Below are 21,000 nucleotides of genomic sequence, written 5' to 3' on the forward strand. Positions count from 1 at the left end.
TGTCAAAAGTGCTGAGACTGAGAAACCACCAATGCTTCATTGTATAAGAATAAGATAGTATTTGCAGGATCTTTGCAATGTGCAGAGATGTAAGAGTGGAATGAGATAGAATGGTGACCATGAAGCTCTGTTGGACCACACAGTGGTCTGCTAGTCAATTCAGGCAAAGTAATTGAACAACTGTCCCATGGAAAAGTGAGTTATGTGACTTTCTTTTGCAAAATGACAAGCCCCATATTTCTTGCCCATGTCTATGACAAGCGGCTGTTAGTAATATACTTATTTTTAAAAATATGGACTCTATCTCTTCAAGGCAAAGATGATGTTTTAACAATGGCTAAGAAAGTTACAGGTTTTTGACAGAAACTTGTGCTTGGAGAGTACATTCTGGAACTAATATTGGGAGATACTTGCATCCCTGTGTGGTTTTGTTGCCAAAAAACCGATGTAAGCTCATGACATAGAAACACTTTTTTTTTTTTTTTTTTTTTGGAGACAGAGTCTCACTTTGTTGCCCAGGCTAGAGTGAGTGCATCCTAGCTCACAGCAACCTCAATCTCCTGGGCTCAAGTGATCCTACTGCCTCAGCCTCCCGAGTAGCTGGGACTACAGGCATGCACCACCATGCCCGGCTAATTTTTTCTATATATATTAGTTGGCCAATTAATTTCTTCCTATTTATAGTAGAGACAGGCTCTCACTCAGGCTGGTTTCAAACTCCCGACCTTGAGCAATCCACCTGCCTCGGCCTCCCAGAGTGCTAGGATTACATGCGTGAGCGACCGCGCCCAGCCAGAAACACTTTTATATTTACAAAACCTGAACACCAGATTTTCAAACTGGTTTGGAAAATCTTTGGAAGGAAGATTTTTTGGTGAAGTTTAATCTAATCAGTCTGAAAGAACAAGTGAATGACATGGAAGAATCAGGAGTGAAACTCCAACAAGAACATCTCCTGACTGGTGGATGGAACTCTAACAGAAATATCATGATGGTATTTCAGGCTTGTAGTCAGAGTGCCAGTCCTGCCAGCAACACTGTCCTCACCCTGCCTGGTCCCTGCCCAGGTTCCTGCCCAGGTCCACGTGGGCGGGCTGCCTGCAAGCAGCTCAGGGCTACCAACACTCCCGGGAACACACTGGGCCAGCAGCCCTGTGGTAGCAGCCATCCTCACCCTGACCACGACAATAGCCACAGGGCTGCGCAGCCCCTGGCCAGGCCATCCCTTCCACGCCCAGGCTCAGTGCTCGCACCCTCCGGTTCCTAGTGCCGTCTCAATTCGCTGGACCTCCGCAGTGTAGCTATTGACCTCTTGAGCCGCCGCCCAAAGTTCAGAAGGAGTAGGTGGAGGCAGACCTCCTTCCCCACCCTGGGGCTGTCTTCTTAAAGACTTCTGTGGCAGTAGCCCCTTCGCTCCAGCTGCACTGGCCATCCTGTATATGGGAAACCCCATGCTGAGGCCCCTGCAAGATGCTGCTCTGGGCTTGACTTCCCAGGCAGCGTGCCCGGCTGAACCCCTGAAGTCCCCATCACGCGGCAGGAGGTGCTGGCTCTCAGGAGCGACAGAGCTCCCGTGCAGCTCCCTTTTGTTTCTGCCAACAACATCCTAACCCACCGGTCTTTGTCTTCATCCTAAGCATCACACCCCGCCCTCAGCCCCTCAACACACAGAGGTTGCCACTGAAGGCCCCACAAATGGAAGAGGCCACTGTGGTCATGGCCAGAGGATATGGTGAGCCAGAATGAGTCGAAGCTACCTACGTCACCTACCTGCAGGCCACGCAGGTGGTGACGATCACTGACACCCCCAGCCATCAGTTTGCTCGAGTACAAGGTGCAGACCTGCCCGCCCTGTAAGTTGCTGGAGGGTCACCTGTGACACCTTGCCCCCAACATCTCTGGCCACCTCATGAGCATCATCATCTTCGTGAAAGCCACTGAATGGCAACCACCTCAGTGTATTTTTCTGAGTCTCTGAAGCACAACACAAACTTGGGACAGCCCTGGCAATTGGAGAAATTCCCAACTCATTTCCGAAGGGAACTGAGATTCTGCTGCCAGGTGACCAGCCTCCTGCCCCGCTGGCCTCAGTCAGGCAAATCACCTCTGGGTGGCGGCACGGCCACCACATGTTCCCACAGTGTGGGAGCCTAGTCAGCTAACCTCTGGATCTGCTTTTGGGGGAAAAGAACGAATAATGAAATTGACGTTCTTTATTTTGTTTTTAAAGAAACAGTAAAAACCCCAAACCTTTTGCGCTAACTTAGCGACTTGGCCTTTTGCACAGTTAAGGACAAGCTATGATATTCTGGACGTCTTACTGCACATGAATATATTGGACTTGAAAATTTCTGCCACAATCTTGGGATCAAAGGGCATGTCGTTAGATTTATTAGCTCCTGTCCCCTCCCTCCCCTTGCTCATCTGTCTTTCTTAACTCTTCTCTGGTCACCATCTTTGATGTGCTTGAGATGTACATTTTGTAGTTGAAAAGGAGCAAAGGAGAGAGTCAATTTTCTTTCTTTGTGGGCTGCATAGAACTTTAGAGATATTATAACTGACTAGAAAATACTGATCAAATTCTCCTGATGTACACAATCTGTTCCAAAAATGTATTTTCTGAAAATAATCTTTTCAAACATTGTGCTATCACTCATTTTTGTAAGCGTCCTTTACTATAACACAGACCCCTGTCCCCGAGAAGTGGAAATGTCACACAACACTTGTACAATGGACTTTTCAATTTTATTCCCATTACCTTGGTGTCCCCCAGCCCTTTCCTAGCATTTTACACAAGTTACACAACTTTTTTTTCTTCAGTGAAGTTTGTGTCCATTGAATTACAGGCATTATTAAGCAAAAGCAAATAATTGGTATGTGGGTTTTCTTCTTATGAGTGCTCATCTTTTAAAAATACATAATGAAAATGTAGAATAAAATTATATGAGCCTGGGGGTTGGTTCAACATAATCTAGTTGAGGGAAAAGGAGAAGGTATACATGAAACAAGTTTGGCCATGAGTTGGTAATTGTGGAAGTTAGGTTGGATGCACATGGAAGCTTATCATTTTAGTCTCTCTAATTATGTATTTAAATTTTTTCATAATAAAAAGTTGCAAAAGACACATGTGTCATGATTTCATTACTTTAGCTAATAATATAGTCGCTCCTTCCATTTGGATTAATATGTTTTTGCAGAGGGGAGGGTATATACATATATAATGAGTGTGATGTGTACCAACTAGGGGATGCACACGCTCCAAGCTCTTACTTGAGGTGAGAGGGTAGGCAAGGGCAATGTATGCAACTTTAACATTTGTAGCCCCATAATATGCTGAAAAAAAAGTAATTAAAAGGACTTTTCAAAAGTAAAATATATATACATATATATATGTTTTTGCAAGGTACCCTTTTTGAGCGATGACAGTCATTAAAAACTAGTATCTAAATTAGCTAAACATAATACCAGGCCTTTGTATCTCAATCTCATAAAACTTAAATCGAGATTTTCCAAACTAATGGAGCCAGTTTAATCACATTGATCTCACTAAAACATCATTAATCTTTTTAGAGAGAACAAAACATTCCTTACATCTTTAAAAATAAAATTGAAATTTAATTTTGTAAATGCTATCTCACCATTTGAATTTTTCCTGTGTGTATTTTAACGTTTAGTTGTAAATGTGTAGATTTAAGAAATGAATGAACACACATAAACGGGGGCTACTTGCGTTTAAAGGTTTTAAACATGAGGGCACGATCCAGTGTGTGAGACCACGGCCCACAATGGGCACCGAGGGGCTCTGCCTTACTTGTCCTTGGATCTCCAGCCTGTGGCACCATGCCTGGCACATATTTCACACTCAATATAGTTTGTCAAATAATAATAATAAAAAAAAAAGGCCACTTTGGAGTGGCATAGAATAAGAATTTTAGAACTGGAAAAATAAACTGAAACCCATCTCCTCGTTTTCCATCAAGGAGACAGAGGCTTAGGCAGGTTAAATCACAGAGCTAATGGATGTGTGGTGAAAGGAATGTTTTAGGAAGATTGATCTGACATAGATCTATCGGATGCTTCCGAGAAGAAAAAGACCATAAGCAAAAGCACGTGTTAAGAGACGACTGCAATCATCACAGCAAGAGGTAATGAGAGCGCACCCTGGGAGGATGGGAAGGGATGAGAAGCAGAGAAGGATCTGAAAGACACAGAAAACGCTCCTCTGGGCAGTGCTTTCTCACTGTCAGTAAGATTTCATTGTGACCTATTTCTACACATGCTGGTATCAATCATGATACCCAGATATTTTTACCCATGGCCCCGAACTGCACAAAAAGACATAATTAGCAATTCTTTTGACTCATCTAGGGCCTCTGAGAGTGATTCATACCCTCCACTACACAATTATCCACCACAAATATAGTTCAACCTCTGTCTATTCCAAGCAATGGCTCTTTATAATGTCCGTCTGCATGCCTTTTACTCCATCACTATAGCACTGAGTCCAACCTCTTTAACTCAGTTTTTAAGATCCTCCATGTTTTTTTCTCCTTTCCCTAAGATAATCAATCTCAATGCACATTATTCTATAACACAACAATGAACAATCTTTCAGAATCAGATAGCAATTTTTATCTTTCACATACATGCTAAGATCAAGCATGCATTTGAGTTAATAATTTCTTTTACAATGAAAATGCAATAGAATAAATGCCTTCAGTAAGAAAAAAAAACAACAAACAAACAGTTGACCTCTTTCATTCAAGACGAGCAATCCAGAGAGAATCAAAGTTTTGGTTGTCAGTAGGAAGGAAAATAATTTGGAGAAGCCCGAGGATCATGGGTAAGAAAGGCCAGGATAAAGTCTGGGCAGGCAGAAGACAGACACTGGGTGGAGTGTCTGCGATTCAGAAGAGATCAGCCACAAGATGGGCAGGGGCCCTGGAAAGGAGGCATGAATATCCCCTGACAAATTGTGCAGAGAGGTGAGGGGCTGACCACTTGTCCATAGACTATGGACATCATTGCCTGGCCCTGCCAGCCCACCACGCCTTTGCCCCTCTACAAAGTACAATAGTTGAAAACTAGCCAGGCACGGTGGCTCATGCCTATAATCCTAACACTCTGGGAAGCCGAGGCGGGAGGATTGCTAAAGGTCAGGAGTTCAAGACCAGCCTGAACAAGAGTGAGACCCCATGTCTACTAAAAATAGAAAGAAACTAATTGGCCAACTAAAAATATATAGAAAAAATTAGCCAAACATGATGGTGCATGCTTGTAGTCTGAGCTACTCGGAGGCTGAGGCAGAAGGATCGCTTGAGCCCAGGAGTTTGAGGTTGCTGTGAGTTAAGCTGAAGCCATGGCACTCTAGCCCGGGCAATAGAGTGAGACTCTGACTCAGGAAAAAAAAAAGTTAAAAACCATCTTGCATTGTTTTGAAATTCAGGCCTAGCTTCTCCAGTGAAAATAAAACTTCTTGAGGGTGATTTTTATGCATTTCACTTTTGCTCTTCCTTCAGAAAAAGAGCAGAGTAAGTGAATTAAGAATGATATTTTGAAACTATTAGTGTTTCCATTCTATTTTTTTTCCAGTTATCATTTAAAACAGCATAGCTCTTAAAGCTTTAGAAGCAGGTCCTTATTTGGGGATTGGTTTATAAACTGCATGGTTGAAAATACATCACAGCCCAGGACTTTCTCTACAGCTGGTGATGAAGAAATGAACAAAGCTGGAGCCCAAAAAGACCAATATAGTTGATGTGCTTAGACAAATGTCAGCAGCTGCCAGGGAAGATTTCATACTTAGAATGGTTGGTCGGCTAGAGATTGGTTCTATTATAAGAATTTGTTTCCTCTGCAAAAGAAAAGTTTGAACACATTAAATCTTAAGTGAAAGTTCTAGAAGCCTGGGCACATAATAATTTTTAAAAAATTAATTACAAAGCACTGTTTTCCAAGTGAGTTCAAAAGTTTTCAGCAAAAGAAAATAATTTAAAAGGAGACTTTTGTCTTTAAAAAAAATTGCACCACAGGAATAATACATTTCTGTATTTTTGATGCCCAAAGCATAGAAATAGGCATCCCATAGTCTCATCTGTGCCATTTATTTATTCACTTATTCATATACTCATTCACTGATTGTCAATATGTGTTGTGCATTGTACTAACTATTGGGGAAACAGAAAAATAGGACATCCTCATCCACAAGGATGTCAAACTGTGGGAGAAATGCAATGTTTTTAAAAATGACAAATGCTTTAACAGGAATATATACCTATCTTGGGTGTAGGGCCATGACTGAGTAATAAATGGGTTTCATTAAATAGGTATAAAAATTGTGTGAATTAGGCAGTTGGAAGCAGACAAGTAAAGACTATGGTTTCTGGAAATCAAGAATAAGCTACAAGGTAAGACATCCAGGGTGTCCAAACATATCCTAGAAATCCTATAATCATCAGGTGACAGAAACAAGCTAGATGTCAATAATCCAGAAAAGCAGGACCCCTGCCAAGAACTAGCAACATTAGCAGAGGCGAAAAACACACCAGCAATCTACAAGGTCAGGCTAGAAATGAAAAAGCAGGAAAGTCTTGGGGTAAAGACGGGCTAGTGATCTGGAATCACAGACCTTTGGTCAAGTTTATTTGGGATCACAGGTCAGGAGTAAGCCAGATCTTGAAGAAGGTAAACTCCTCTCTGTCATGAGCGTACCATGTGCCAGGCATTTGGATAGTCACTTTATATAAAACATCTCTCTTAATCCCCCACCCCAAACTAGAAGAGAGTTGTTAGCAGATGAGAAAATTGAGATTCAGAGAGATTAAATACCTTACCCCAAATCACAGTGATCATCTCCCAAACCGTGAGAAAGTTGTTTACAGATGAGAAAATTGAGATTCAGAAAGATTAAATAACTTGCCCCAAATCACAGTGATCTTCCTAGTAGAGCCAGAATTCAAACCTTGAGGTCTGGCCTAAAAGTCTGTGCACAGTGAGTCTCATCTACTTGCTTCCTGCCTGGAAAGGCACATTGAAAGTGATTTCAGCTGCTGCGGGAAAGTGTGGAAGCTTTGACTGTAGATTAATTTAGACAAGCTGGCTAAGAGACAGGGAACAAAGATGAAGGGCGGATAATAACAAAATGATCCAAGAAACTTGCATTGAGTGATCGAATTAGATTTAGCATGGCAGTTGTGGGGTTTTTTTTGGTTGTTGTTGTTTATTATTTTTATTTTGCAAAACTTCAAGATGACAGCGATTATACAATCAGGAGTCTTGGCACCTTTGACGTTGGCTCCGTTATTGCATGTCCAAGTAAAGCTTCTAATAGCTAAGGACATTTTAGTGGCTGAACAAAGAATGCATTAAATAAGTTTACTCAGGAAAATCAAAGACCAAAGAATGCAGGATCAGAGGCTATGAAATAAACCTTAGTCTTCTGCCTCAGCTAAACCATTTCTTATCACCTGTGGAACAACCTGAACTGAGGTATTGCTCCAAGCCTGCACTAGGGGAAATACCTGGGTCGCTGTTGACAGGGACAGAGAGAGGGGTGGTGTGCTGCTGCTTCTTACTTTTTGTTCCTGGTGGTATAAAAGCTACCAACAAACACTTTGTGGAAACAGAATTTAAAGTCAACATTCAGCAAACAGCGATTGCCTGAGATAAAGAGAGTGGTTTTGTCAGACAATTAAGAAAACCTAAGTTAGAAGGCTGGGTTAGGATATGATGTACCAGAAAAGAAAGAACTATGAGCATAGGAAAGAATGAACAAGACAGATGGGGAAGAGATTATTTTAAAATACGTTTGCCGGTTTTGCAAGATGAAAAAAGTTGTGGAGATGGACGGTGATGATGGTTGTGGAAAACGCATAACTTTGCAGTTCCACACCCCAACCACTTCGGGCATGGATTCCACCCTTAAGATCACGGCCATCGAAAAGGTGAAGGACTCAATTTATCACAATTAACGTCCTTTATTGTTAGAAGCGCCTGCCTCGCACCTGAGGCACTTTTCTCCCAGCGCCCGCCAAGTGCCCGCCAAACGCTGTTCCCTCTGCGCGACCAGTAGGACGACACACTTCCCCTTGTGGAAAGGGTGGGATCGTCCTACGCGGCAGAAGGCATTATCTTGTCTTGGATTGGGAAGGCCTGTCTGAGTCGTTTCCACACTTCCCAGTTATCCCATCCCCACTGCCTCAGAGGGAAGCCCCTGAACCGAGCGTCGCCTCGGCAGCCGCACACAACGCGCCCGCCCGGGAGACGGGACGACGGCCAGCCGGATCTCGCGAGAGCCGCTGCCGCGCGGGAGTTCTCAGGTCGTAGGGGCACGGCGCTTCCGCAAAGATGGCGGCGGCTGCGGGCGGTGGCGCTCGCCTGGCGGTCTGGGGCGGACGACTGCGGCGCGGGCTCGCCGCCGGCCGACGGGCCGTGCCGAGCCCTGGCCCCTTGGCGGCGGCAGTGGCCGGCGCCGCCCTGGCAGGAGCAGCAGCTGCCTGGCACCACAGCCGCGTGAAAGTCGCGGCTCGCGAGGGCAGCCTCGGCGTCCTAGCTCAGGTATGGGACGGGCACTTTCTGGGTTCCCCAGCCAAGCTCCTCCCTCCTCGTGCGCGCCTGGGTGGGGAGGGGTGCGGAGCTGCGCGCGCAGCCTGCAGTCCGCTCGAGGGGTTTGGGCGCCGCCGCGGGAGACCCCAGCCGGGGGAAAGTGCTCCCCTCTGGACGCGGCCCCCACCACGCCCCGACGGCACCGCAGGCCAGTGGCCGGAGATTCAGCCTCCCGCCGGGGAACCCCACGGTAGCCGAACACCAGGGACACCAAACCACCGCACAGATTTGGTGGGGTCGAGTGTGGGCGTGTGTTAATTCAGAATTTCTCGCTCATTTCTCACTTTGTCAGCCTAACTAAAGCGGTCTTACCACCTCTTTTTGTATAGCGTGGTGAAGTTGTTCTAATAGATGTCATGAAAATGCCAACCATAAAAATTAACCGGTTGATAATTTCCACATTTTTCTTATCAACTGTAAGAAACATCATTACGTGTTTATAAACCTTTAAAGCTTGAGTGGCCCGTAAGTACTAAGCAAAAAAAACCCATTTTTTCGAAAACCTCAATTTTTAAAAAATCAGTTTCCCTGCTTCAGGATAAATAATATTGCCATGTAAAACATTTGAAAATTTGAAAGTGAGTACTACTTTTAAAATATTTTACAGTCATTTTAATTTTAATAAGTTTTTTTGTGAACTCTTTTGAAAACTAAAAGTAGTATTCTTTTTCTTTGTTAGATTTACATCATCCTTTTCTAAAGAAAAGCTCAAGGAACATTCAGATACAACAAAAGAGAGAGCAAAGTAGGCTTTGTGAATTAAAATTAGATATTGGCAAATGATATTTGTATTAATAAATAGATAATACATAATAGAAATTATACTATAGTTATAATATTACTATAATGTATATGTAATGGAAAGAACTAGGTTCTAGTGTTCTATAGCATTTTTGTTAGTCTTGTGTCAAGGAATTCGATTTATTATTCACCTTCAATTTCTCTCCCCTTAATTCATCCTGTTTAGGACCCTTAGGCTAATCTTCCCCAGAATATCACTTTAACCACACAGTATACCGTTCTTCAGAAACTATTAATGCATGCTCATTCTGCCCAGAATCAAATCCACATCTTTAAACTTTGTCACTCAGAGCCCTTCATTGTCACACTCTGACCTATCACTACTCAGACACCTTCCTACCAAAGTGATTCACTCACTGTCTCTAGAATGTGACTTAATTCCCACCTACCTCCAGCAGCAATGTGTAGACTCTGATTTCACTTACCCATCTCATTGGTTTTTTTCTGGCCCACCCTAGCCTATTCACGTTTTAAATTCCTGACTTGACTCTTAACAACTTCACACTAGTGCAGTATTTTGGATTCTCTCCCTAACTCCCAGTCCTCCCCACAACTTTGTAACTTTCAGCCTACTTAAAGTAATACAGAAACCATTTTATTATCAATTGTTTTGTAAGGTCTATGGAAACAGCATGTGTTTGGTCTACTGTTAAACCAAGACAGTGCTTCTCATCCTTTTACTATCACAGTGGACATTCCTTTTATCTTCAGTGCCTGCATACAGGAGGGATTGAGGGGCCCTACAGCTTGAAAACTCTTCACCTCAGTGCTTTTGATACATTTTTCTAAGAAGTGAGGCTGTTAATCCTCACTTCTACCACCACTACTTTGGGGGCAAGTGGCCGTAGTTGAGATAGATATATACCAGAATTTTGGCTTGTGATTAATCTTTCATCTCTTGATACAGTTTTATTTTATGTATTGTTATAGTGATTTTACTTAGTATCCCAAGATAGTAAAATCTTCCTGATGTGGATCTGTAATAGTAATAATGTCCTTCATTTTTTAATCATTACACTAAATGATTTTTCCAGTAAAATCAGTGAACTTATGTTGATGGAGTCCAGAACTTTTCTGGTTCCCGTTGTGACCAACGTCTTGCATTTGTGAGGGTCAATCGGGAATTAAGGGTAGAAGTCCAAGTCATGAAACTGCAGATAAATTGGAATCTCTTTTTTTCTCCCCTTTCTTCCTTCCTTAATTAGTGAAATGCTGCTCTGCCAGGCAGTATGCAAGAAGTGGGGATTAAAGACAGAGGTTATGTGGTTACAGTTTAATGGGAAAGAGCAATTTTAATGCAGTGTGATAAATGCTGTGGTAGGTGTAAGTGCTGGGTGCTGAGGGAGCATCCTGGAAGAGCACCTAATACAGTCTTGGTTTCATGAAGGAATGATCTATAGAATGACACTGAGGGGTGACTGGGAGTTTGCTAGGCAAAGACAAGGTGAAGAGTGTTGTAGGCAAAGGGAATAGCTTTACAGAAATCTGGAAGTAAGAGTCTGACTCAGCATGTGAGCTGCAAAAGATTAGGTCCAAAACTGGGCATGAGCAGTGGCTGGGATTCAGATCATGAAGTGCCCCTTGTTCCAGTGTGACACGAATTTTTATCTTAAGGACAGCAGGGAGCCACTGCAGGGATACTTAACCCTCATGGATCCCCAGGGATCTGGGCATAGAATTTAGAAAATATGAACTTAAAAAAAGATTACATTTTTGTTTCTACTGACCCATAATTTAACATTTTCTTCAATTATGAATGTAGGCAACAAGCTATAGTAGTAGTATTGTAACTGACTTTGTCATCAACAGATATCTCAGATATTTTCCTACTATATTATAGTTGTTGTAGTTATCACAAAGTATTACTTACTCAAAATTACTTATTAAACCTGCCACCATATCATGTTATTTAATGCCTCAAAAAGTACTTGTATTACTATATCACAAATTTGATTTTGACCATTGGAAATAGTATCGAGACCTTAGTAAAGAGTGCATTGAAAACTGGAGTTAGGGAGCTATTACAGTAATTCTGGAGAGAAGTGATGGATAAATTAGTGGATGAATTTGAAATACATTTAAAAGATTTGTAAAGAGTCTGAATTGCAAAAGTGTTATGTAAAATGTATTGTTCAAAAAATGTATATTGATCACAACTGGGCAACAAAAATAATGCCTCCTACAAAGAAAAAAATTTTTTTTTTTTTTTTTTGAGACAGAGTCTCACTTTGTTGCCCAGGCTAGAGTAAGTGCCATGACGTCAGCCTAGCTCACAGCAACCTCAAATTCCTAGGCTCAAGCAATCCTACTGCCTCAGCTTCCCAAGTAGCTGGGACTACAGGCATGCCCAGCTAATTTTTTTCTGTATATATATATTAATTTCTTTCTATTAATTTCTTTCTATTTATAGTAGAGACGGGTCTCATTCTTGCTCAGGCTGGTTTCAAACTCCTGACCTTGAGCAATCCACCTGCCTCCCAGAATGCTAGGATTACAGGCATGAGCCACCACACCCAGCCCAAAGAAATTCTTAGTGGAACTTGCCTTAGAGCATGTCAGCATATCAGTTAATTCTATGTAAACTGCTTCTTCTAAAACATGAAAGAAGATTTGAAAACTGTTCTAAGATTTTAATATTAATCCTATTATAATATTGTATTTGATTCAGGTATAGTAAAATCAGATAAGAAATGATGGAAAGGCAGAGGCAATATTATTCTGTTGTTCTAATCTCCTATAAAAGGATAGCTGTATTCTAAATAACCCTTTATATATTAAAAATATTATAAAAATTATTTGGGGTAGGGAGTTAATAGCTAGGGAATTTTAGAGTGCAAGAGCAAAATTATTTCTTTCCTGCAGGAATTTCAATAATGAAAGTGGCTTTTATTGTATTTTGTTATTACAAGGAATGAAAGAGGACTCAAAGGGGTCCAGATGTAGCAGGTGCCAAATAGTAGCTGCTACCTCTAGGCCAAGGGAGAGAGAGTGGACAGTAAAGGAATTAAGAACTTGAGAGAGTTGTTCCAGCTGGCAAAGGAGAAGAGTTTACAAAGTCCAGCTCCAGAATCACAAAGCAGGGTAGATTAGAAGCTGGGAGACAATAAATTGATAACTGGTATATAGTTCAAGAGAGCTTCACCCAGTTTTCAAGAGACAGGGAAACTGCCCATTGCCTTGTAACAAACGGTACAAGGCAAAGATTTTCATATTTGCATTATATGCAGTGCTAAGAATATGTGGAAACTTGATATGGTCCAACTTGTCTCTTTTGTTTTTGCAGTTATCAAAAAATTTTAAAACTCAATAAAATGAGCTTTTATTTAGTATTGTCTCTCTAGCACTGAATGAGAGCCTGCCACTTAGTACTTGATAAATGTTTGTTGGGTAGACATTTACATTGTTTGAATAGTCCCACCCCCACTGAAGATTTTGCCTGGTATTACTTACTATTACCCTTTATAAAATTTCTAATAATTTGGTATAGAAATTGAGGTTTAGGGTATGGTTATACTGTTAAAATTATAATTTTTATACTTTTGAGAGGGAAATCATTAATGATGGCAGAAAAGTCAATGAGGTCAGTGTGATGGTTAATTTTATGTGTCAGCTTGGCTAGGCTATGGTGCCCAGTTGTATGGTCAATCACCAGTTTAGATGTAACTGTGAAGGTATTTTCTAGAAGTGATTAATATTTAAATTAGTAAACTTCGAGTTAAGCAGACAATCCTCCATAATATGGATAGGTCTCATCCAGTCAGTGGAAGGCCTTAAGAGCAAAGACTGAGAAAGAAGGAATTTGGCCTCTAGACTGCAATGCAGAAACTATGGCTGAATTCCCAGCCTCCCTGCTGGCCCTGCAGATTTTAGACTCAAGACTGCAACATCAACTCTTAGCCAAATTCTAGTCTGCTAGTCTGCCCCATGGATTTTGGACTTGTCAACCCCCACAATTGTATGAACCAATTCCTTAAATATCTCTTTCTCCTTCTCCCCCACTCCCTACTTGGGGAGGGAAAAAAATATATATATATATATGTATAAATATATATATTTTTTTATGAGGGGAGGGGACGAGTAGAGGAAGATATATATTTACATAAACATAAATATGTATATAATCTCTTATTGGTTCTGTTTCTCTGGAGAACCCTGACTGATACAGATTTTGGTACTGGGAAGTGGTGTGCTGCTGTAACAGACACCTAAAAATGTGGAAGTAGCTTTGGGATTGAGTAAAGGGGTAGAGGCTGAAAGCGTTTTGAGGTGCGTAATTTAGGGAAAGCCTGGATTGCCTTTCATAAACTGCTACTAGAGATAAGAATTGTTAAAGGTACTTATGGTGAGGTCTCAGATGGAAATGAAGAACATTTTATTAGAAACTGGAAGAAAGATAATCCTTGTTATAAAGTGGTAGAGAACTTGGCTGAATTGTATTTGGTTGTTTTGTGGAAAGTAGTACTTGTCAATGATGAAATTAGATATTTAGCAGAGGTAATTAAATTCTAAGCAAAGTGTTGAAGGCATGGCCTTATTTTTCCTTGCTACACATAGAAAAATGTGAGTGGAGAGAAATAAAGAAGGAATTGTTCCACAAAAAGGAATCAGAACTTAAGATTTGGAAAATTCTTGGCCTGTCCATATTGCAAAAAATAAGACTGTGTGCTGTGTGGAAGACACAAAGGGTGTGTTTGGATGGCTGTTTAGAAAGAGATTAAGTATGTGACTCACGGATCAATCATCTCAGCAGAAATGCAGAGGGCCACAGAAGGTATGAAATGGAAGAAGGTTGTCAGACTTCTGGGATTCCACAAGCCAATAGAAGCATCTGGCTGTTATCTTTGAAGGGAAGAGAAGAGTGACCTTGAGGGTGGCCAACCACCCAGTGGGCCCAGAGGATGAGCATCAAGCCACAAAGGATTACAGACTGTCCTACTTAATGAGTTTCGACTTTGCCATGGTGCAAAAGTAATACACAGTCAGTAGAAACCATACTTTAAGTGTTGACCTTTTCCCAGGCTAGCAATATGTTGTACAATACTCTTGAGATGCTGAGCAGCAGTGAGTGGCAGCTCCCAGTCAGATGTACTATCCCGAGGGTCAACAATTGATGTTCTACAGTGTTCTGTATTGCCAGATGATTTTGCCTAACTGTAGGCTAATGTGTTTTGAGCATGTTTAAGGTAGGCTAGGCTAAGCTATAATGTTTGGTAAATTAGGTGTATTAAATGCATTTCAACTTACAATATTTTTAATTTGTGATGGCTTTATAGGACTTAACCACATAATCAGTTGAGGAATATCTGTATTCTTAAGCCTTAAAATCTAATGGAATTTTCCCTGCTGGGTTTCAGACTTGTTTAGGACCTATGATCCCTTTTTTTCCTTTCAGTTTTTTTCTTCCTTTTGAAATAGGAATGTCTATCCTATGCATGTTTCACCATTGGAAGTAGATAACTTGTCTGGTTTCATCGGTTTCCAGAAGGAGTAGAATTTCACCCATAACTGATTTGGATGATTTAGACTATCAGATTTGGTACTTAGTTGATAATGTTTAAATAAGATTTTTGGACTTAGAGTTGATGCTGGAATGATTAAGACTTTTGGAGATGTTGTTGGGATGGGACAAATATATTTTGCATGTGAGAAAGACATGAATTGGGGGTAGGGCAGAGGGTAGACCGTTACGAGTTGTGTCCTCCTCAAAATTCATATGTTGAAGTCTTAACCCCCATTACTTCAGAATGTGACCTTATTTGGTCACAAATAAGTGATAAGGTCATTGCAGATGTGTTAGTGAAGGTAAGGTCATACTGGAATAGGTGTCCTTATATAAAGAGCAAATTTAGACTTAGAGAGGCGCACACAGGGAGAACACCATGTAAAAACTGGAATTATCTCCTTTGTAGAATGAGTTAATGTTAAAAATAAAAATATAAAAAAAAAAGACTGGAATTACGCTGCCACAGCCAATGACTACGAGAAGCTAGGAGCGAGGCCTAAAACAGATCTTTCCTTAGGGCCTTCAGAGAGAGCATGGTCCTGAGGACACCTTGATCTTGCACTTCTAGCCTCCAGAACTGTGAAACAGTAAATTTGTGTTGTGTAAACCACTTAGGTTGGCCCGGTGTGGTGACTTATGACTCTGGGAGGCCGAGGCAGATAGATTGTTTGAGCTCAGGAGTTCAAGACCAGCCTGAGCAAGAGCAAGACCCCGTCTCTACTAAAAATAGAAAGAAGGTAGCTGGACAGCTGAAAATATATAGAAAAATTAGCCAGGCATGGTGGTGCATGCCTGTAGTCCCAGCTACTCGGGAGGCTGAGGCAGGAGAATCACTTGAGCCCAGGAGTTTGAGGTTGCTGTGAGCTAGGCTGATGCAGTGGCACTCTAGCCTGGGCAACAGAGTTAGACTCTGTCTCAAAAAATAAAAAAATAAAAAAATAAACCACTTAGGTTGTGGTACTTTCTTATGGCAGCCCTAGGGAACTAATACAGTCAGTATTTGGTATTGAGTCTTATAGAGCCATGGTATCTAGCTGTGTTCTATCAAAGAGGCTTCTCAAAATTGAGAAGAAACAAATGGACAGCCTTTGAGAGAGCCCATCTTTTATCTGTTTTATATATAGGAAATGCTACTAAAATTTGAAAATAATCTTAGATTTGTAAATTAGTCATGTTTATCTTAAGAGTTCAATACACATTAGGTATTATAATGCTTTTGAATTTTCCAGTAAAACTTATTTTTAGTGAGAAAATTTAGTGAATTACCAATATGAAAACTAGTCTTATGGTGACCAGAAATTGTATTGCACTTTGGAAAACATATTTTAAAACCCTACTTAATGAAACTTACATTTTCATACCTTATGAAAATGCGGCTCAGTGTGTGAGCATCCGTGATCTGAAGAGGAAAGTTACTGCGTAAATTGAGGTAATGTGTTGGTTTCTGAGTACATAAAATTACTTTCTTGTGTAATTTTGATTTTAATTTAGTTGTTAAGTCTAATTTTAATGATTTCTCATCTAATCTTTATTGACATTTTATAAATGTTTTTATCTCTCTTGATGTTTTAATTTTGCTTGCTTTTATTTAAGAAATTAGAGGAAAAACACTTTTAAGATGGATTCATGTAAATATCTTGTATGCATGATAAAATGCCTTACATATAAATTTATCTTAGAAATAATGTATGTGTATTGTTGTAGTTTTGTATTTCTATCCCATATAGTAACCTTCATGACCCATACTTTAAACTGATATTTTGCCACCTTAGATTATGATTGAACTTTTTTTTTTTTTTTTTTTTGAGACAGAGTCTCGCTTGTTGCCCAGGCTAGAGTGAGTGCCGTGGCATCAGCCTAGCTCACAGCAACCTCAAACTCCTGGGCTCAAGCAATCCTGCTGCCTCAGCCTCCCGAGTAGCTGGGACTACAGGCATGTGCCACCATGCCCGGCTAATTTTATATATATATTAGTTGGCCAATTAATTTCTTTCTATTTATAGTAGAGACGGGGTCTCGCTCTTGCTCAGGCTGGTTTCGAACTCCTGACCTCGAGCAATCCGCCCACCTCAGCCTCCCAGAGTGCTAGGATTACAGGCGTGAGCCACCGCGCCTGGCTATGATTGAACATTTTTAATGAGTTTAAGACAGATAAAACAATATTAGATGATCTATTGGAGACTTGTATTACAAAACAGCATTAGCCCTTACAAACTTTCGAATGTTTTCATCTCACAACAACCTAGTTTTTCATGCATTTAATTTTAAAATTTAAACATCTATGCTATCATTTTCTGTTATTATCTAATATTAACAGATAAAACTGTTATTTCTGTTATTCTTGCTAATCAGCCCTCTGTAAGGAGTGTCATAGTCTCCTTCTGACCATCTTAATTATATCCGTGGAGATGATCTCCATGAAGCCTACTTTAATATCTCCTTTCTTTAACTTTTCGTAATGTTTTGGTTTGTGCCATTAATTGCATTTGCATTTTCTTATGAGCACATCTAGTCTCTCTAGCATTATTACCTTTTAAGCTCAGCAACTATTTTTTTGCTTGTTTGTTTTTTTAATCTATCTCTTGGGCATTTGGAATCAGAAACTGTTTTTTACATTCTGATTCATAGCATTTTGCTGAGTATTTAAATAAAATTTGTTTAAAGTTCAAATAACTTAAAAAAATCCTTACTAAATCTTATTTTATTCATTCTAGGATACCTTTTTTTACCCACATTTTAGCATCTCTGAAATCAGTACACATCTTATAGTAAGTCATTGGTGTTTTACAGTCCTTTTTAGCCAGGAGGCAGGCATGACCTAGTTGTCATTGCCTGAAAATATGAGAATTCAATCACATTTCATCACTTCAGTTGACAGGTATGCATTTTTTAACAAAACCTTAATCATTAGGAGAGGGGAAATCATGGGCATAGAAGTAGCTCTCAAAGAAACATAGCGAGAAAATGGTTCCCTCAGGTCAGAAAGTGGTCTCCCCAGTGCTCTAGAGCAAGAAAGGAAGAGCAGACTAAGAGTTCTCAAGACAAGATGCAGTTTTGTTACTGTGATCAAATCATGGTAAATACACTAACATAGTTTGAAAATTAACAAATAGTAGTAGGGGTTTTTCTGAATAAATATCAAGACTGGCTTAAAAATCTTAACTCTTTTTATATTTATTTCTATAGCCTGCCTGGAATTTGAATTTGAAGCTTTTGTCAAGGAAAAAAAATATGGCAGAATATTGTATTCCAGTCACTGTCTCATAAAGCCTAGTTGACATGTTTAGATTTTTTTTTTTTTTTTTTTGAGACAGAGTCTCGCTTTGTTGCCCAGGCTAGAGTGAGTGCCATGGCGTCAGCCTAGCTCACAGCAACCTCAAACTCCTGGCTCAAGCAATCCTGCTGCCTCAGCCTCCCAAGTAGCTGGGACTACAGGCATTCGCCACCATGCCCGGCTAATTTTTTGTATATATATTAGTTGGCCAATTAATTTCTTTCTATTTATGGTAGAGACGGGGTCTCACTCTTGCTCAGGCTGGTTTCGAACTCCTGACCTTGAGCAATCCGCCCGCCTCAGCCTCCCAGAGAGCTAGGATTACAGGCGTGAGCCACCAGGCCCGGCTTAGATTTATTTTTATATGATCATTTATATAGTTAATTCTGTTATAGAAATTTATTATAAATGCTAAATTTGAAATTAATTAATAAATTTGAGTTAGATGTCTTCATGTTGGGAGAAACCAAAATGCTTCTGACTGTGAAGTTCTAAGTCTGACTTCTTTGACTCTATCAAAAAAGAAAAATCAAGATTCAGGACTCACTGAAATTCCATCTACTTTAAGCCCATATTTAGTTATTAGTATCTTACAACTACCATTCTAAAGTACCTATACCTTACTATTTAGCTTTTATTTGTCATTTTACTAATACTTCTTAGTATGGTTCCCGGTTCACAGGCGGTACTCAATAACTAATTGTTAAATGAGTGGATAAGAGAATGAGTGGAGAGTATCCAGCTAAAGCTGTGCTTAAAATGGCTCAATTCAGTCAAAATCAGTGTGCCTTGCCCTCTAAGTTTCAATCTGTCTGTATTGTTCCTATAGATACTTGCAGTTTTAAAGCATTTTCACCTAACACCGAGTAGTGGCTAGTTATTTTATAAAATGTTCCTTAATTTAGGTTTGGTTGTTTCCTCATGACTTATGCATTTTTGTCAGGAATACCACTAAAGTCACCTTGTGTTCTTTTCAGTGCACCATATTAGGAGGCACACGATGTAGATTTCTACTGGTCGTGTTTACTTTTACCATTCAGTAAGAAGGTATCTGCCAGATTTCTTCATTGAAAAATTAATAAGTACTTTATACTTATTAAGTATTTTGTGGAAGATATTTTGAGGCTTCATAGGGCTTTCTGTTCTGCACTGTCCGTTTATTCATTCATTTATATCTGTTTGGACTTATGGATTCCTATTTTACTCAAAAGGTTTCAATCCATTACCGATGGAATTTATTTTGATGCTCAGTCTCCCCATACGTGGCCAATCTCCTGAAAGCTGTGCCCTGGACACACCCTGGCGTCTTCCCTTGGTGCCTGGCAAAGAGGAAGGAGAGAAGAAGAGGATGCAGCCAAGTCTTGATTAACTAATCTGAGAAAAAAAAGCTTTTAGCTTAGGTACACACAATGACAAGATAATTTGCCTACGATATGGTAAATTATATTCTCTAAAATGTCAAACAAATAATGAGAAAGAGGGGAGAAGATGCCTAGAAGAGCAGCTTCTAGGAAGACAGAAGTAGGCATCATCCCCCAACTTTAATGCTGCCATTTTTATTGTACTATATTTAAATGATTGTATATTTATGCTGACCTGGGTACTGGAAATATTTTAAATGGTTAGAAAAATGCTACTTCAAGTAATAATTTTTAAATGGAGAAAATGGGAAAATGAGAATGATAAACATAAGCCATAAGGATTAAAATATATGCTGTAAGAGCCTGTGTTATACTTGGAGTTGAAAGTTTGATTTTTAAACTTAGCCAGTTCAAAGAGGAGAACAGGCCAGTTACATGCTTCATAGTAGCCAGTAGCTCCAGAAGCGTAACCAATTCTGTGAATAAAACAGTTTTTTGTCCTGTTTCTAAGGAGGATACTGTGGCATTCTTATATAAAATATAGCAAGAAGTATGGCAGTTTCTTAACTCTCTTAAAGTAGGACATTTGCATAACCAGAAAGCATTAGAGAAGCAGCACAATGATGTACTTAACATTACCACATAGTCTTGAGAAAACATTTCAAGGTGAGGAAGTGCTCACTTAGGTCTGTTGCTGCTAACAGGAAGGGAATAGAAAATTGAGCTTTGAGTGTGGTGGTAGGGAAGTTGTTGGTGACCTTTGACAAGAGAAGAATATTGAAATGTGTTGAGGAGAGATTGTGAAGTAAGGAAGCAAAGAAAGTAAGTCAAGATACTTCTTTCTAAAAGTGTTACTGTAAAGGGTATTTAAAAAGGCATGAGTGGGCAGGAGACATGAGACCAAGGACACGTTTTGTTTTTGTTTTAACATGAGAGTCAATAGAGTATGTTTGAATACTGATTGAATGATGTAATAAGGAGGCAAAAATTGTTACACATCTGAGGGAAATAATTATAGGTTACCTTCTTTAAGAAAGGAGGTCACAAGAAGAAAGAATGGATGGATTTCCATAGTAGCAATATTTCTTCCATTGTAACAGGAATGAAAGCAGAGGGTGTGGTTAATCCTCAAAGCTGGCTATAGACTAATTCCATGCTTTCCTTCTATTTAAAAAACAAAAGGCAAAAGAACCTAATTGTGAAGTGCTCTGAAAAATAAGGAGGTAGAATTAGGGAAATCTGGGCCATGTCAGAGGGGTCTATCTTGACTGCTACTAGAGAGAGTAACCCAAAGAGTTGAGGGGAGAGGGATGACTTAAACAGAGTTCATGAACCGTGAGAGCTTAGGTGCAGCAATTATGATGAATTTAGGACCAGTTGCCATAAATTTCTACTGGCTTTCTTTTGGTGAGTCAGCTAATTGGGGTTTTTAAATGTTAAAATATTATATTATCTAA

General features: G+C 40.0%; 1 protein-coding gene across 1 annotated transcript in view; it reads left to right on the plus strand.

Annotated features, from left to right (window-relative positions):
- Positions 1–8,322: 8,322 nt before the first annotated feature.
- Positions 8,323–21,000, plus strand: part of MICU2 (mitochondrial calcium uptake 2) — an 82,543-nt gene continuing 69,865 nt past the window's right edge. Inside the window, exon 1 of the mRNA XM_012778688.3 lies at positions 8,323–8,556. Coding sequence (XP_012634142.1) covers positions 8,347–8,556 — 210 coding nt within the window. The 5' untranslated portion in view covers positions 8,323–8,346. The remainder of the gene's footprint in view (positions 8,557–21,000) is intronic.

The sequence above is a fragment of the Microcebus murinus genome, chromosome 13, assembly GCF_040939455.1.
Source record: "Microcebus murinus isolate Inina chromosome 13, M.murinus_Inina_mat1.0, whole genome shotgun sequence".
In the NCBI taxonomy this organism is placed as follows: Eukaryota; Metazoa; Chordata; class Mammalia; order Primates; family Cheirogaleidae; genus Microcebus; species Microcebus murinus.